Source organism: Monodelphis domestica, chromosome 1 (assembly GCF_027887165.1).
Source record: "Monodelphis domestica isolate mMonDom1 chromosome 1, mMonDom1.pri, whole genome shotgun sequence".
Classification (NCBI taxonomy): domain Eukaryota; kingdom Metazoa; phylum Chordata; class Mammalia; order Didelphimorphia; family Didelphidae; genus Monodelphis; species Monodelphis domestica.
Window position 1 is genome coordinate 9,941,688 of NC_077227.1, and position 16,412 is coordinate 9,958,099.

The 16,412-nt window shown below is 48.2% G+C and overlaps 1 protein-coding gene across 1 annotated transcript in view; it reads left to right on the forward strand.

Annotated features, from left to right (window-relative positions):
- Positions 1-16,030, forward strand: part of LIPA (lipase A, lysosomal acid type) — a 35,966-nt gene extending 19,936 nt beyond the window's left edge. The window contains exons 6-10 of the mRNA XM_056795414.1: positions 231-367; positions 1,102-1,248; positions 2,367-2,438; positions 13,930-14,001; positions 14,326-16,030. Of these exons, the coding sequence (XP_056651392.1) occupies positions 231-367; positions 1,102-1,248; positions 2,367-2,438; positions 13,930-14,001; positions 14,326-14,559 (662 nt within the window). The 3' untranslated portion in view covers positions 14,560-16,030. The remainder of the gene's footprint in view (positions 1-230; positions 368-1,101; positions 1,249-2,366; positions 2,439-13,929; positions 14,002-14,325) is intronic.
- Positions 16,031-16,412: the final 382 nt, after the last annotated feature.

Sequence of the window (16,412 nt, forward strand, 5' to 3'; positions counted from 1 at the left end):
GCCGCTTTTGAGGCAGCTTGAGGAACATGCACTTAACACGTCCTTGAGGCTAGCCCGAGCACTCTCTTGGGTCAATAGCAGACACTGCTGGCCTGGGAGCTGGGCAGCCCCGAGAGAGGCCCCTGGGCTCTTCAGTGCCTTTGGAGGGCGCCAGCGCACACGCGCCCAATCCGTGTTGGCTCCCTGGGCACAGAGTCCTGAATCCCTGTCTTGTGTCTCCTCCCACGCAGCCCTCATCGCCTTCTCCACTTTGCCCCAGTTGGCCAAGAAGATCAAGATGTTTTTTGCCTTGGCGCCCGCGGCTACTGTCAAGTTCAGCATCAGCCCCTTGGCCAAGCTGGGGAACTTCCCAGATTTCGTCTTCAAGGTAGGGATCCTGGATGGAGAGAGAGCTCGAGGGGCCACCGACTGAGCCCTGGGGGGCTCCTGGGCCACTTAGTCCTCCCCCCCCCAAGAAAAAAGTGAGCCCACAGAAGGCCAATGCTCGGCACCATAGGTTTAGGGGGGCCGCAGAGCGGGTAGTCCAGGGTTTGGTTTGGTTTTCAAATTGTGAGGAGGATTGCGCCAGGCTCCTGAGCTCTGTGCTCTGCTGCCTCTAGTTCTGGGAGGAATGGGGACGGGGTTCCTCTCTGTGGAAGAGAAGCCTCTGGCCCAGGGATGACCATGTTCAGCCGTGATGAACTCTTTGTGACTCTGTTGGGGGTTTCCTGGGCCATTTCCTTCTCCAGTTCCTTTTACAGATGAGGAAACTGAGGCAAACAGGTATGGGTGACTTTCCCAGGGTCACACAGCTAGTAAGTGTCAGGCTGGATTAGCGCTATGGTGCCACCTTGTGCTATTATAGTCTGGTAGGTCTCCTACCTGGAAGTAGAAGCCATGTGAACTCTCCTCCGACATGTCCTGACTGAACTCTGGGCAATTCCCTGCCATTCCTGGGCGTCTCTGGCCCCATCTGGCTGGCAGGAGTCCAGGGGGAAAAGGATGAGGAAGAGAGAAGCCAGCCAGAAGCTGTCTCGGGCCCAAGCGCTGATTCCGTTCTGGTGGCTCTGGGGAAGCGTCCTCGCCCTGAAACTTGCTGCCGGCATTTCTGTTTCTGTGCAGGATTTATTTGGAACGAAGGAATTTCTCCCCGAAAATTGGATTTTGAAGTGGCTGGGGACCCACGTGTGCACCCACAGTTTACTGAAGGAGCTCTGCGGGAACCTCCTGTTTGTGCTCTGTGGGTTCAATGAGCACAACCTCAATATGGTATTTTTGCTTTAAGAATTGGCTTTTCATGAGTCTTTAATGGTCCTTTCTTCTCATCTCTTTTGTTCCCTCCCCTCCCTCCCTCTGTTCTCCCTCCCTCCCTCCCTCCCTCCCTCCCTCTGTCCTCCCTCCCTCCCTCCCTCCTTCCTTCCTTCCTTCCTTCCTTCCTTCCTTCCTTCCTTCCTTCCTTCCTTCCTTCCTTCCTTCCTTCCTTCCTTCCTTCCTTCCTTCCTTCCTTCCTTCCTTCCTTCCTTCCTTCCTTCCTTCCTTCCTTCCTTCCTTCCTTCCTTCCTTCCTTCCTTCCTTCCTTCCTTCCTTCCTTCCCTCCTTCCCTCCTTCCTTCCCTCCTTCCCTCCTTCCCTCCTTCCTTCCCTCCTTCCCTCCTTCCTTCCTTCCTTCCTTCCTTCCTTCCTTCCTTCCTTCCTTCCTTCCTTCCTTCCCTCCTTCCCTCCTTCCTTCCTTCCTTCCTTCCTTCCTTCCTTCCTTCCTTCCTTCCTTCCTTCCTTCCTTCCTTCCTTCCTTCCTTCCTTCCTTCCTTCCTTCCTTCCTTCCTTCCTTCCTTCCTTCCTTCCTTCCTTCCTTCCTTCCTTCCTTCCTCCCTTCCTTCCTTCCTCCCTTCCTCCCTTCCTCCCTTCCTCCCTTCCTCCCTCCCTCCCTCCCTCTTCCTCCCTCCCTCCCTCCCTCCTCTCAGCTTTCCTCCTTGGGTCAGTCTTGGGTGTTGGGGGAGGGGCCGGGCCCCTTTAGCTGCATTCAGGAGGGAGCTGTGCATCGTGCCAAGGCTGGCCTGGTAGCCGGGCTCTGTCTCCCCCAGGGGATGGGAGAGGAGGGGCGGGAGGGCCGGTGGCCCGAGGACCAGGCCCAGATCTGCCCCTTCGGCTCCTGGGCCGGGCCTGGAAGGCACCCCACAGGCGATCCCGGCCCTCGTCCTGTTCTGGGTGAGGAAGCAGCGATAACTCGGGTAGGATCGGAGACGGGCAGCAGAGATTGCAGAGGGGTCGGAGGGCGACTGTCTGAGGCAGCAGCTGCCCCGCCTGGCCTTGGGGCTCCCCTGCAGGCCGGGGGGCCGCCTCTCCCCCGCTCGGGCTCACCCCCCCCCCCCACGTCTCCTTGTGTTGCAGTCCAGAGTGGACGTGTACAGCAGCCACAATCCTGCCGGCACGTCGATACAGAACATGCTCCACTGGAGTCAGGTAGGGGCGATTCCGCGCGCTGGGCAGGGTCTGGGGGGCTGGAGCCTTGGGTTGGTCACGTGCTGTCTCCGTGCCTCGGTTTCCTCTTTGGACAAAAGGCCTCCCAGCGCAGGGCTCTGAGAGGTTCTGCTTCCCTCCTCCTGGTTTAGGGCCCCCCCTCCCCCCCCAGCTTCTGGCCGGATACTCTGAGCTCACCCGGGGGGGGGGGGGGGGGGCTCGGCTCACCTCCCGCCTCGGTAACCGAGAAGGTGATTCCGTGACTCCAGGTCCGCCCGGGCTGGGTGACGCGGGATAGGCCAGGCCTGGAGGCTGGTCCTGGGTTCCAGTCTGGCCTCAGACTCTTCCTAGCTGGCTGGTCCTGGGTGAGTCCCTTCACCCCCACGGCCTGGCCCTCGCCGCCCTGCTGTCTCAGAACCGATATGAAGACGAAAGGGTTTGGGGAAAAGGAACGGGAAGCTTGGGCTGCTGCAGGGTCCGTCTGACCTGAGGCGGCAGCAGGGAGACAGCAGAGGCCCCGGACCCTCGGGGGGCCCTTCTTGGAGGCCGCCTCCTTGCCGTGTCCAGAGCTTGGACCGTCCGAAACCCTGGAGCACATACAGGCGGCCGAGGGGCCCTGGAGGGCCCAGCACTCGCCCCACGCTCCTCGGCTGACCTGGATTCTTCTCTCCCCTCCTCCTGACCCGCATTTGTCTTATTTTTATGAAATCAATTCTTGCCTTCTGTCTTAGGATCGATACTGTGTATTGGTCCCACGGCAGAAGAGGGGTCCTTGCGATGAAGTGACTTGCCCGGGGTTCTGTGGCTAGGAAATATGTGAGGCCAGATTTGAACCCAGGACCTCCCATCTCCAGGCCTGGCTTTCCATCCACGGAGCCACCTGGCTGGCCTTCTCTGGTTAGAAGTAAGAAATTAGAAAAAGTTATATATGTGGAGTTACCATCATTGCTTCTCTTTTTTTTTAATTTAAAAAACAAACTCTTGTCTTCTGTTTTAGGGTTGGCATTAAGTATCTGTTCTACGACAGAAGATCAGTAAAGGCTAAGTTGTTGGGGTTAAGTGACTTGCCCAAAGTCACACAGCGTGTCTGAGGCCAAATTGATTTCCCATCTCTTTGCCTGTCTCTCTACCCACTGAGCCACCTAGCGGTCCCTCTGCCTGCTCTGCTTTGAGATCTTCTTCATTAGTGGGCTTTTCTCCCCTGATTTCCATCCTTAATGGGTCTTTTTGCACCTTCTAGCCCTGGTGTCTGGCCATGCAGAGATCAGATTTGTAACGTTGTCTTCATTAGGGAACTTCTTACTGGACTGAATGTCCCCGCTGAGTCCCGCAGGGCCCAAGAGCACTTTTGGAGGGGTAGAAGTGGAGGACGATAAGCTTGAAATAAAAAAATCCGTACAATTTCTTTACATCATGTTGGCTCCCCAGTGGCTCGTCCCCTCCTCACACACCTATCTTGTAGCCAAAGTCATTTAGCAAAGCCAACGAGCGCACCGGCCGTGTCTGACCCTCCTGCTCTCCATCAGGGCCTCTGCTTTATTCTGAATCCTTTCGTCGTCAGTCTCAGTCTTGTGCATGTCCTGTGTGCTCTCCTCCTGTGTCTGCTTTTTCTGTTCTGCATCGAGCTCCTCTCGGGCTTCTCTGAGTTCTTCCTGTTTGTCATTTCCATTCCATCCTTTACAGATTCCCATCACTTCCCCTATTGTTGCGTTTCTGGTTTTTTGCAACAACACACGTGGCTCTAAATCTTCTTCTGGGGTTGTCTTTGTCCTGCCTCTCACCTCTTTGGGGCACACCTAGGAGTGAGGGTCTCACCGAGCTCAGGGTCAGTATAGACAGGGCAGTGTTTGTTTTGGTATTTCTCCAGGTGGTTGGACCAGGAAACAGTCCCGCCACGGGCCCCGTGTTCCTGTCTTCCCATCGTTGTAATACTTGTTATTTTGGTCGTCAGTGGAGTGTCGAACTTGAGAGGATGACCGGATTCTCCCAGAGTCCTCTGTCTTCTTCTCATCCATCCTGGCATCAGGATTGGGGCCAACCTGAAAACCCAGAGCCGGGATCTTCAGAATGCTTGGCTAGGCGGGAATGTCCAGCTAGTTCCTGTCTCATATCTGCCCCCAAGGCGCAGACACAGGAGGAGTGAGAGGAAGGGCATGAGCAAAGGAGCGATGGCTTGTGGGAGTCCTGGCCTTGGACCTCCTCAGACCCACACCACTGTGGCTGTGCGCCGCGTGGACACAGTTATGGCCAGGCCCGTCAGGTTGTTTGGGTCTGTCTGGCCACCTTGGGGTGCCTCATTTCCACAGCGTGGTCTGTGGCCTCTACTTTTCAGGGCCAGTTTTTGTTTGGCTAAGTAGGTCAATGAAAAGCTCCCTTCTGTCCATCCTCCAGAGCCCTGGCCGCTGTCATTTGGTCTCCAGATGTGGGGTGGAGGTAAGGAGGGAGCACCCCACCCTGGGCATGGGGGGACAGCCTGGAAGAGGAATGGAGACCAGAGAGGGAATGCTGGACGTGAGGAAGTATGGAGGGCTTGAAATGCCAAGTAGAGGAGTCTATATTTGATCCTAGAGGCAGAAGCAGCCTCTGAACCTTCTTGATAGGGTCAGAGCCACCTCCAAAGGATTTAATCCCATAAGCAACTTAGGGCAGCAGGGAGAAACTTGGGGCCAGGGAGACCCACTAAAAGGCTCTTCAGATAGCTCAAGCGAGAGGAACCAACCATAGGCTGCCAGGGAGCAGCCTGAAAAAGCCGTGGAGAAGTGGACAAAGTCTCTCTAACCAGGCTCGATTCACCTGGGCAGTTTCTGGAGATTTGTCCTTGTTGTTGTTGGCCCCTTCCAAGGCATACTATGGCTGTAATGAGCATTTCCTGGATTCCAGGGTTCCCTGATAGAGGAGAGCTTCAGAGGGATGGCCCAGAGCCTGAGCTCCTTTGTGGCATCCTGGCCTTGGAGAGGGGCTGGCATCTGGGGGATGTTGGAGAGCCACATTTCCAGAGGGCCTTCAGCTTTACAAAGTGCTCCCTGGGAGGGCTGCCTGGTGGAAGTACTTTAGACGTGTAAAAGGAGCCTCTGAGGGAGACTGATCCCAAAGCCGGCATCTCTGGATGATTGTTGCTCCTTTATCCTTGCAGTGTGGACTCTGCCCACAGCTATGGCTGGACAGGTCCCCTGGGCGGTCCTGGCTGAGCTCCCAGGGCTCAGAGATGGAGGCAGAATTTCTAGACAGCTGCTCATTTGGAATAAGCCTAAGAATCTGGGACCGAGGGATTGATGGGAGCTGACTGGTTTGAAGCCTTTTTGCAAAAAGGAAAGGAACGGGGGCATTGAATTCAGAACTGGGCCATTGGAAAGTAACAGCAAAGACCCACATTCCATTTCATGGGTGAGCCATTGTATTAGTGGGGGACTTGAAGGAGGAACCAAAGTTCCCAATCACTTGGGGATTGAATGTGAGGTGACACTCCCTTCCTTCCTCCCCTTCCCCCAAGTTGAGCTGTTGGCCAATGGAGTCAGTCTGACTAGACTAAAAGAGCAAGCCAGATTTTCCCTCGGCCTCCTCCTTGAAATGATGGGTTTTGAGCTTCCCCTCCTAACACACAGACTCTGATTCAAGTTTCTATTCAAATCAAGATGTCCATTTTGTTTAGATATAGGGTAATGAAGGACAGGGGGAAAAGGAAATCCCTAGTGATTTTCCCTATACAGATCTTGAGGGTTTGAACCAGGAAGTCTTCTTTAGAAAGAAGCTCTGGGTTCCCCTAAGGGAAGAAAGGAGTCTTTATCCTAAAGATTGTGACCAGTTGAGAGAGAAGATCTTCTGCTGCTCAGGTGAAAGGCTTGAGAGATTTGTGTATCTCCACAGCCAAGTGTAGTTCTCCCTCCCGGCTCTAGGAACCCAGGACAAGACCTCTTGGTGTTCCCCCAATGGCCTTTTGAGCCTGGCTGGAAATTCCATCCCATTCCCCGATGTCATCTGGGGTTCCATCTGCTCTTCTTCTGGCCATTCCCTCTTACACATCCCCCATTTCTGTGTTCATCCAAAGTCAACCAGACTTCTGGACTAGAGTTCAGTACTTAGCGAATGTCTTCTACTATCTATTTTATCAACTACACTCTCCTAAGTGTTCCACCCCCAAATAACAAATCCCACTTTCTTCTCACTATCCCAAACTCTACATTCCATGCTAAGATTCAGGGTGAGAGGAAAGTGGAAGGGCAGGAAAAAGAATTCAAAATCAGAAGTATTTTGAACATATTCAACACTGTAACGGTTTTCTGTAACCAACTAAATCTTCCCATCAAAGTGACCCACAACAATGTTCTATCTATCTAGCAACTCGGATAACCTCTGTTATTTCCTAAGATTTCTGTTATTTCTTTTAAACTCATATCCGAAGATAGAGCATCGTTCTGTCTCTGATCTAGCTCTAGTTCCGAACTTCCCCAAGCTCCTCTTTCCCTGTGTGTGAACAATCGGCATATTAGCATTCTGGAGCTATATTAGTAAGTCAGTTCATTAGTACCCTACAAATGTACATTGTTTTCCTATACAAACTTTACAGATGTACAGCTCTGACGCCTTTTTACATGAGTCCTGACCAGAAGTCATTCAGACAAGAATCTTTGTATATTCTTGCCTGCAGGAGCCCTGCAGAAGCTCAAATAGGTTGATCCTATGTACGATGCAACCCCCAAAATATCAGTGTGTATAAACGTGTGTGTGTGCCAATTCATGTTGCTGTAGACTGACTCTGTCACTGAATCCTCTTCATGTTATGATTTTAGTGTATATGTGAATGCATTTCCCTATATGTGAAATTAACATGTATGACAAATAATCTTACGTGACCCATTATCATCAGTCTTTGATTTTAAAGTTCTCTTGGTGGCCTTGGTGTTGATTGAATACAACTATACAGGTCCTGTGGCTTCCTCTGTACAGCATTCATATTTGCCCGTCGTCTCACCTTGATTGAAGTCCTTTGTTCTCTGATGATTTTAAAATACAGGATCATGCAAGTGTGTGAGATTATCGTATGCATGCATTATAAGATTCATTTTCTTCATGTGTGCATGTGCATGTAAGTAAGCATGAAATCTTCATGTGTGCATGTCAGTCTTCTATTATGCAATCTTCATGTATGGGTGTATGCAATGCAGTTTTCTAATCTGTATTAGATAATTATTATTTATATATATAATATATAAATATTAGATAAAATAAAAAATAAAAAAATAAAAAATGTAATCTAATCTAATAAGTGTATCATATGGTTTTAATGTATGATTTGGGTTTTGAGATTTTGAATTTGGATATCTGGATATCTGGAGATGGAAACTTTTCTATTCTTGGTTTAACCTTGATTGTTGATCTAAACAGAAATTCTTTTTGATATTATGTGTTAGCAGAGATTCTTGTTCTATATAAGCAGAGTTTTGTTCTATGTTAGCAGAGATTTGTTTGTTAACTGGAGGTATTTCTTGATACCTAGAATTATCCTATATTTTAGTGTAGTGCATTTATTCTGTTATTTCGTCTTCACTCTCATTCTTGTTATTCTCATTTATAGGGGCAATTTCAGTTGTTGCTAGGGCATTTGGCATTACTTCAGATTCTGGTATTTCTTTTGTATTTTCTTTGGGATTTTTCTCTAGATCTTCTGTAATGCTATCAATATTGTGGGCATAATGTTGTTTTACGTGCGATACCTGACACTATTAGTTAATATCTCCATTGGATATCCTCCCTCCCTTCCTCCCCCTGTAGAGATTGTTTTTTAGGTGGAGGATAAGAGATCAGGGTAACCTGTTTCAGTTCTCATCTGTAAGTTGCTTTTATGTGCCTTTGATATCAGATTCATGGTTTCATCCTGTGTCGGTAAGGTGCTCCAATAGCATCTAAGATATTTCCCATCTTTGTTTACTGGGGTCTTTGGACTTTTCTTAGTTATGTAGTCAGGGTTTGTCATTATCAGCTTAGGGGTTTTTCTGATTTAATTAAGGTTTTTTAGTGGTTCTTATGTCAGATCTTATACCTAGTATCAGTCTGGGTTCTCATAAGGTTTCATGTTATTTGTTACCTTATGAAACTCAAACCAGTCCTGGTCCCAAATCTTCTCAATAGATGATATCTGTTTTGTTATGACGTTCAAAGTTAGAGAAAACAGATGTGTTATTGTCTATCTCTTCTCCAGCTTGTTCTTTATCATATTTCTTCAGCGTCACTACCCCCAAGTCAAATTTCCTACAAAATTCGTCATAACTATTGACTCTAGCAATATAAAGTATTTCGTCTACTGATAGTTTCCTATTTTTACCATTGCTTCATCATCAGAATCAGTTAGAAAAGCTTGTTTGTTCTGAATTCATTTGTTCACTATACCAATTTGTGTCCCACTCATCCCAGTCTTTGTGAACTTTATCAGAGAGCTTGATGTACTCATAGGGTTCTCATTCTTCATCACTATTTTGGTCAACTATTATTCTACCATTTGGTACTATATCATCTGGGTCTGAGTCTGACTCTTCGTTACTAATTTCTATAATCTTCAGGTCTTTCATTGGATTTTGTTCAGTATCATATAATCCTGTGTCAGGTGTTGTTAAGTCAGGTTTTGTGTCTTGGTCTGACCCCGTCAGTGAATTCTATATTTCCCAATTGTTTTTCTCACTGTTGCCCAGTAATATGCTCTAGATGTTTGTTCTGTAGTGACAAATTTGATTCTTGTGAGTTTACTACATGTTGAGGATCTGCTATGATGTTACTGAAGTGCACAGGTTCTACCATATCTTTTATCTCAGGGTTTTTCTTATATGCTCCCTCTTTTGAATCTGTTGAGGTAGAAACCATTCCCTTTATGGTGATATCTTCTGGGAATGACTGTAGAACAGATGCACTTTCCCCTATATCATTGACATCTGTGTATTCTTTCTTTCCCACTTTAATCCATACATATGGTTCAGGTGTATCAGCTGTTAATGAACCAATTGTCATATTGTTGATTTGCACTGCTCCTATATCAGCTTTTGACTGTATGGTTGGACTAATTAAAATTTCTTGGTTTAAATCATTTCCTGACTGTTCTCCATTAACTCTGTGTTCCTTAAACTGTTTCATTGAGTGGGAATGAGAATCAAAACCATGGACAGCTGCCTGCTGTTTCTCACACAGAGGGTCCGACACTTCCCTTGCATTTCGAATGTTGACATCATGCTGGCTGTTTGAACACTGAGCCACCTTGGCAGTTGCCATTTTTTGAATTCCATCAATATTTTCAAATATGTCTGTTGCATATTCTGGTAATGAGGTTAACATCCCAAGATTTTGAATTTGACTGGTCATGCCAACCCCTTTGCCAGGCATACAATCACTTAGCTTTGAACTTTCCTTGTTACACAGTAATGGATGAAATATTTCAGCTTCAGGGTTCAAACTAGTCCCTTTGTCCATAGGAGTAGTCCCTAAACAGTCTTGGTCCTTTCAATTAGTCCAGGTGGGAATTTGTTTAGTTCTGTTAGAGTATTAACTTTATATTCAGTTTATTCAGTTACAGGTTTCTTTGTAACAGTTTTCTCTGTTTTTACATTGTTGAAATGGCTTAGAGAATTGTGATTTTGTTGTCTTTTTACTGATGTAAATTTATAGTGGTGGTGTAAGTTTGTATAACATTTCCTTCTCTGACCAATCCCTAAACCAAATCTGCACTCAAAGAAATTCTCTAAATATGCTTTAACTTGTTCTTTGTTTTTCTCTTGTCCAATTACTATACTCCCCACATCTGAATCTTGTTTCATCTTTGCTATTATATTTCTGATCTCTGTTTCCATCTCCATAACCTCTCTGCTTTTTACTAATATTTTGTTTTAATCCTTCCTCACAGAACCTATAATTTCCTATAATACCACCCTTGTAACACCATCACCCTTTCCATATTTTAATTTCAATCCCTTTTGTTTCTTCTTTTTTGACAATAGTCCATTAATTTCCCCCATACACAGTCTCTTGCACTAACAATTCTGAATCCTGGCTTCATGCTTTATATCTTCCTTTTGCCACAACATCTGAATAATGTGGTTTTTCTTTTTTAAGTAGAGTTTCCTGCATAGATTTCAAATCTGGTGTGTGTGATTCCTTAAGTTTACAATGTTCACAATAGCTCTTGGTATTCTTATAATAACTTTTGCTCTGGGTATTTGTCTGATGTCCTGTGTTTCTGTTGTGACTCTGTTCATATTTCTGTTTCATATAACAATCTCTAACTATGTGTTTGGTCTTATTGCACATAAAATATTTCCTAGTTTCTCTCTGACCTCTCTGAGTTTGATAAGTAGGTCTAGTCTTAAGTCTTGATGGTATTTAAGTTTTTCACCTCTTCAATTTCTTTATGTCTCAATGTGTCTTTGGTCTCTTGCAGTTTCTGCTTTAGCTCATTTTTCTCCCTTTCCTGCACTTTCTGATTCTCATGGAGATATGTGACTATGTCCCTAAGTTCAGAGATTGTGATGGAATCATGTTTAGGGAAAAAATGCCTAAAGAAATTCCTCAACTGCTGATTACATCTTTTTAGAAACTGCCTCCGGATATGGGTCACTGATTCCTGAGGCTTGGCTAATTCCCATTATTGATTCAATATTTTCAGTTAACCTGTCAATATAACTAGCAGGGTGTTCATTTTTGTCTTGGACCATCCTGTCAAACTTGCTCCAAGCTTTTGGTCTAGAGCAAAATGATCTAATTGCTTGTAGGAGGTCTTCCCTGCCTCTTTTGAGGTATGTGAAATTAGCCGGTCTTACAAAATCAAAATCCTCATGCTAATGTGCCCTAGGCCAGTCAGTCAAGCTCTCATCCTGCCTGGTCTTTCCCACAAATTGTCTCTGTTCATGGGGGCTAAAAACTTCTTCCATTATAAGTTCAGTATCTTGAAAATCAGGTTCATTAACTTTGAACACCCTTTTCAGCTCCTTTACACATTTGTAAGGCTCAGAGACAAATTTTGGAAACTGTTTCTTCAGCGATTCCAAGTCTTGGGTGGTAAAAGACTTGTGCACCTTTGTGTGCAAAATGGCTGATCCATCAGTGATCCGTGCCATGTCATGGAAAGGCATGATTTTGTGAGCCCCTGTGACATCTGTTGTTATGTTGTCTAGTTTACTACCTTCCTTAGTATTGCTAGAAACCTTTTCTACAACTGTTGTGTCATTGGTTTTATCTTTTTTAGCCTGGATTAACTTTGTCTTCAACTTTATCCTTATTTGTTTCAGCAGTCCCCATCTCACTAACATTGCCCTTATCTTTGCCAAATAGTCATCTTTTTTACAAGGTCTTCCAGTTTGTTATCTAAATTAGTATTTGTGCTGACTTTCTTGGTGATAGCATCCTCAAAACAGATTTCAGATAAGATGGGGTTTGAATGGTAGCCATAAGGATGACGTAGATTTGAGTCACCACCTGCCAAACTACTGAGTTATGTGACAAGGAAATCATTCACAAGCCTAAGAAATTTTAAGGTTTACAGTTAGTAAAGATGTAGAATTAGCAATCAGTTCCACTGTGTGCATCATTACAGATGTCACGGTGTTGTAGATGATGCAGTATGTCCAGTAAATTCCTATTGCTATGAATACAGAAGCCCACAAAAGTATCTGTCACATTTTGTTTCTCTTTTTATAAACTAAACTCCTCTGTCCTTGAGCCTCTCAAAATGATTACCCTTGTTTAGGGGTTCCAACTGTCAACCCCTCTTTCTGTTGCCTGAGACAGATTCTGTCTTTTCACTGGGGTGCCAAAATTGTAATAGTGGGGGATTTGAAGGAGGAACCAAAGTTGCTGAACACTTGGGGATTGAATACAAGGTGACACTCCCTTCCTTCCTCCCCTTCCCCCAAGTTGAGCTGTTGGCCAATGGAGTCAGTCTGACTAGACTAAAAGAGCAAGTCAGATTTTCCCTTCAGCCTCCTTCTTGAAGTGATGCTTTTGAGCTTCCCCTCCTAACACACAGACTCTGATTCAAGTTTCTATTCAAATCAAGATGTCCATTTTATTTAGATATAGAGGGTTGAAGGGTAAACAGGATGGAAAAGGAAATCCCTAGTGATTTTCCCTATACAGATCTTGAGGGTTTGAACCAGGAAGTCTTCTTTAGAAAGAAGCTCTGGGTTCCCCTAAGGGAAAAAAGGAGTCTTTATCCTAAAGATTGTGACCAGTTGAGAGAGAAGATCTTCTGCTGCTCAGGTGAAAGGATTGAGAGATTTGTGTATCTCCACAGCCAAGTGTAGTTCTCCCTCCCGGCTCCAGGAACCCAGGACAAGACCTCTTGGTGTTCCCCCAACGGCCTTTTGAGCCTGGCTGGAAATTCCATCCCATCCCCCGATGTCATCTGGGGTTCCATCTGCTCTTCTTCTGAGACATTTCTTCAAAATTCAGTTTTTTCATTGCTTCTGGTCATTCCCTCTTATACACCATCTTCCTCTGACAGAATGGAAGGAGACACTTGTCTTTGCTTGGGAAAGGGGTGGCACCCAGGGAGGCTCCACACTGGGCACCGGGAAGCAGGCGCATTGTTACTTTTTGTTACAAGGGAAGCTTCTATGTGGAGAGAATATCAGGGGCTGGAAATGAAAAAAATGTTGCCCTGAAGTCAACAAGCATTTATTAAGGCTCCTGTATGCCAGGCACTGTGCTAAATGATGGGGATACAAATGGGAACCAAAAGGAAGTCCTTCCCTGCCCTCAAAGAGCTCACATTCTAATAGGAGATCAACTTTTTCTTTAATCCTTTCCTTCTGTCTTAGAATCATATTGGTTCCAACTTAGGCAATGGAGGTAAAGTGACTTGCCCAGGGTCACACTACTAGGAAGTATCTGAAGTCATATTTGAACCCAGGACCTCCCATCTCTGGGCCTGGCTCTCCATCCACTGAGCCATCCAGCTGCCCCCAATCACCTCATTTTATAAACGAGGAAACTGAGGTACAGTGACTTGCCTAACACAGCAGAAGCAGAGTCTCAGTCCAGACCCCCCGATTTCCAGGCCAGGGCGCTTTCCATTGCTCCACGTTCATTAGAGTCAATGAATGAAACGGCTTCCTTAGGATGTGAGGATTGGATGTAAGCAAAGACTGGCCCTCTTCATTTTTGTCTTTTATTTCCAGGCTCTAGCTCATTTGATAAATGAGGGTTGAGTGGCAGCTAGGTGACTCAGTGGATGGGGAGCTAGGCTTAGTGACAGGGATTCAAATCGGAATTTAAATCTGGCCTCAGACACTTCCTAGCTGTGTGACCTTGGGCAAGTCACTTCCCTCCCATTGCCTAGCCTCTACCACTCTCAGCACACAGTACGGATTCTAAGACAGGAAGAAGGTCGGGGTTTTTATTCCATACGTGAATGGTGGCTCGCTGGTTGCTGTGGCAGGGGGATCGGGTCCTTGAGGTCGCCTCCCATGGGTCTGTGAGCTCTTTCTAACCTTTCCATTTATTTCAAATTCTTGTTTAGGCTTTCAAAACTGGGGAGTTTAAAGCCTATGACTGGGGAAGCCAAGATAAGAATTACTTTCACTACAACCAGGTGAGGATTCTGGGGCTGCGATGAGCCTCAGTGGAGGACCCTGCGGGCTCCTTCCTTTGCTCCGCAGATGGTGGGTGGGCCTGCAGTGGGGTCTCCCTTCCCCTCCCTCCCTTCCTTCCTCCCACACTTGCACCCCCCATAACAAGCCAGAGCGGGGAATGCCGCCCTCCCGTGCCAGGCGTGGCTTCTTGCCGTGGCTTGGAAGAGAAGGCGGCAGCCCCTCGGTTGGAAGGAAGCTCCTTCTGCTCCTTTGACATGGCTCTGGGACCGTGGCTCTCCTCGTGCTGGGCCTAAACGCTCCCTTCCTGGGCCTTTCTTTTCCAGACTCGCCCTCCGTTCTATCGCGTGAAGGACATGCTGGTCCCGACGGCCATGTGGACTGGCAGCCGGGACTGGCTGGCGGACCCCAAGGACACGGGCCTCCTGCTGACTCAGATCACCAACCTGGTGTACCACAAGAACATCCCCGAGTGGGAACATCTGGATTTCATCTGGGGTCTGGACGCCCCCTCGAGGCTCTATGATGAGATCCTGGGGCTGATGAGGAAGCACGAATGAAGCTGCCCGTGGCAGAGGCGCAGCTCAGGAGTGGCGCCTCACTCTCGCTCTTGTTTCCTCGGCCTGATTTGTGCTTTCCCCAAGCGTTCTGCCTCCTTCTGACTGGTTGGCCACGTGGCCACGGAGCCTATCTGGACTGGCAAGGCAGCATCTCGGTCACGTGGACCGTCCCCTCCCTCTGATGATCTAGACCCCCAAATGAGAGCCCTGGTTCCCCCCATTTTAAAGATGGGGAAGTGGAGGCTCACCCTTGGAATCACGAAGCTGAAGCTCACCCCAGACTGGGGTGAAGGTCCCCCCGCCCTGCCCGCGCCCCCATGTTTATCTCAGGGAGCAAAGTCTGCTAGAGGCCGGCGCCCACATGCCCGTGGTGCTTGATGGGGCCCTTCTGACCGAGGCTGCTCTAACCCTGGTGACACTTAAGAGACTAGAGCCCCATTGTATGAGAGGAGGGCCAGTGGTTGGCTGACACGGAGCCTCGGTTTCCCTGTTTGCAGCCCTTTGCCAGTTCTGGTTCTGCCCTCTACAGCCCAGTTTAGTGGGGGAACCCTCAAAGCCTTAAAGACAGCTGCCATCTCCTTGCCACCCTCTCCAGGGCATCTCTCCATCAGGTTAAAGAAACCCCCTTCTTTCAAGAGAGAGACTGTGTGACCCAGGGGCCAGAGGGTTGGACTCCGAGTCAGGAAGACTCGGGTTTGAATCCCTCCGACTCTGACTAGTTAGTTATGTGACTCTGGGCAGATCATTTAATCTTTCTCCATCTAAGTCATTAGACCCCAGTTTGTAGCCCTCCTCTGACCCCCATTAGCCGTGGCCACGTAACCTCTTACCTCTTTGTTTCCTTGCCTCTGAAATCAGGGCCTGGGTTCAAGGGTCCCTTTAGGTTCTCACTCTGTGAGCCTGTTGAAAGCCCCCCTTTCCCAAGCAGAGCGGCCAACGGTGCCGTCTCCAGCAGGGCGAGGGCCGGTCCTGGCCACGGGCGTGTCTGCTCTCCAGCTTAGCATGGTCATGGCTCAGCCCCCTGGAAGCGCCTTAGAATGACTTCAAAGACTGCCGCCCTGAACCCTTTGGGGCTCTGCTGAGGCCCCCCGATGCTGTGAGGGGCCACGTTTCGTGGCTGCCGGGACGTCCTGAGCCCCACCCACCCCTCGTCCTAGCCTGCCTGCCCCCCGGAAGGGACGCCTTTCAGCTTGGAAGGAGCCTCTGCTGGCGTTTGCTTGCCTTTTCCCTTTCAAAATGGCACCCACCCACCTCAGCTCAGGAAGTCCGAGCGTTCGAGTCTTTCCTGGTAACTGCCCGGATGACTTTTGTGTGTGTGTCCCGGGTCCCTGCAGCTCTCCCGCCGGGGTCCTCCTCGAATTCTAGACCAGGATTGAGGGAGATGCCGAAGCTGGGAGGACCCCCACGTGGACAAAGGCTACTTGGACCCTGGCAAGAACGTGCCGCCCAATAAAGTGGACTGTCGTCACCATGCCAAAGCTGTCCTTCTTGGGAGGTGTTGGCAAAGCTCTGCCCTCTCTGTTGTTGCGTTTGCTTTCCGCACTCTTTCTGTCTCTAAAAAAGGAGTGTTTGTATCTAGCGTGAGGGTGCCTGGGAGAAGCAGATGTTCTTGTAAAAGAGGAGCTGGAGGTTTCAGTGGCCCCCAAGCCCAGTATGAATGACCTGGGGGTAAGGCGTGGTGTCTGTGACTGGTGGACAGCAGGGCTCTGCACTGGGAACCAGAAGCTGCCGCAGGGAAAAGCGCTAGATTTTGAGGATCAGAGGCCCCTGATTTGCTGGGAGACTTTGGACAAGTCCCTTAAAGGCTTCAAGGCCTCGGTTTCTTCATCTGTAGCTTGAGGCAGTAGGATGAG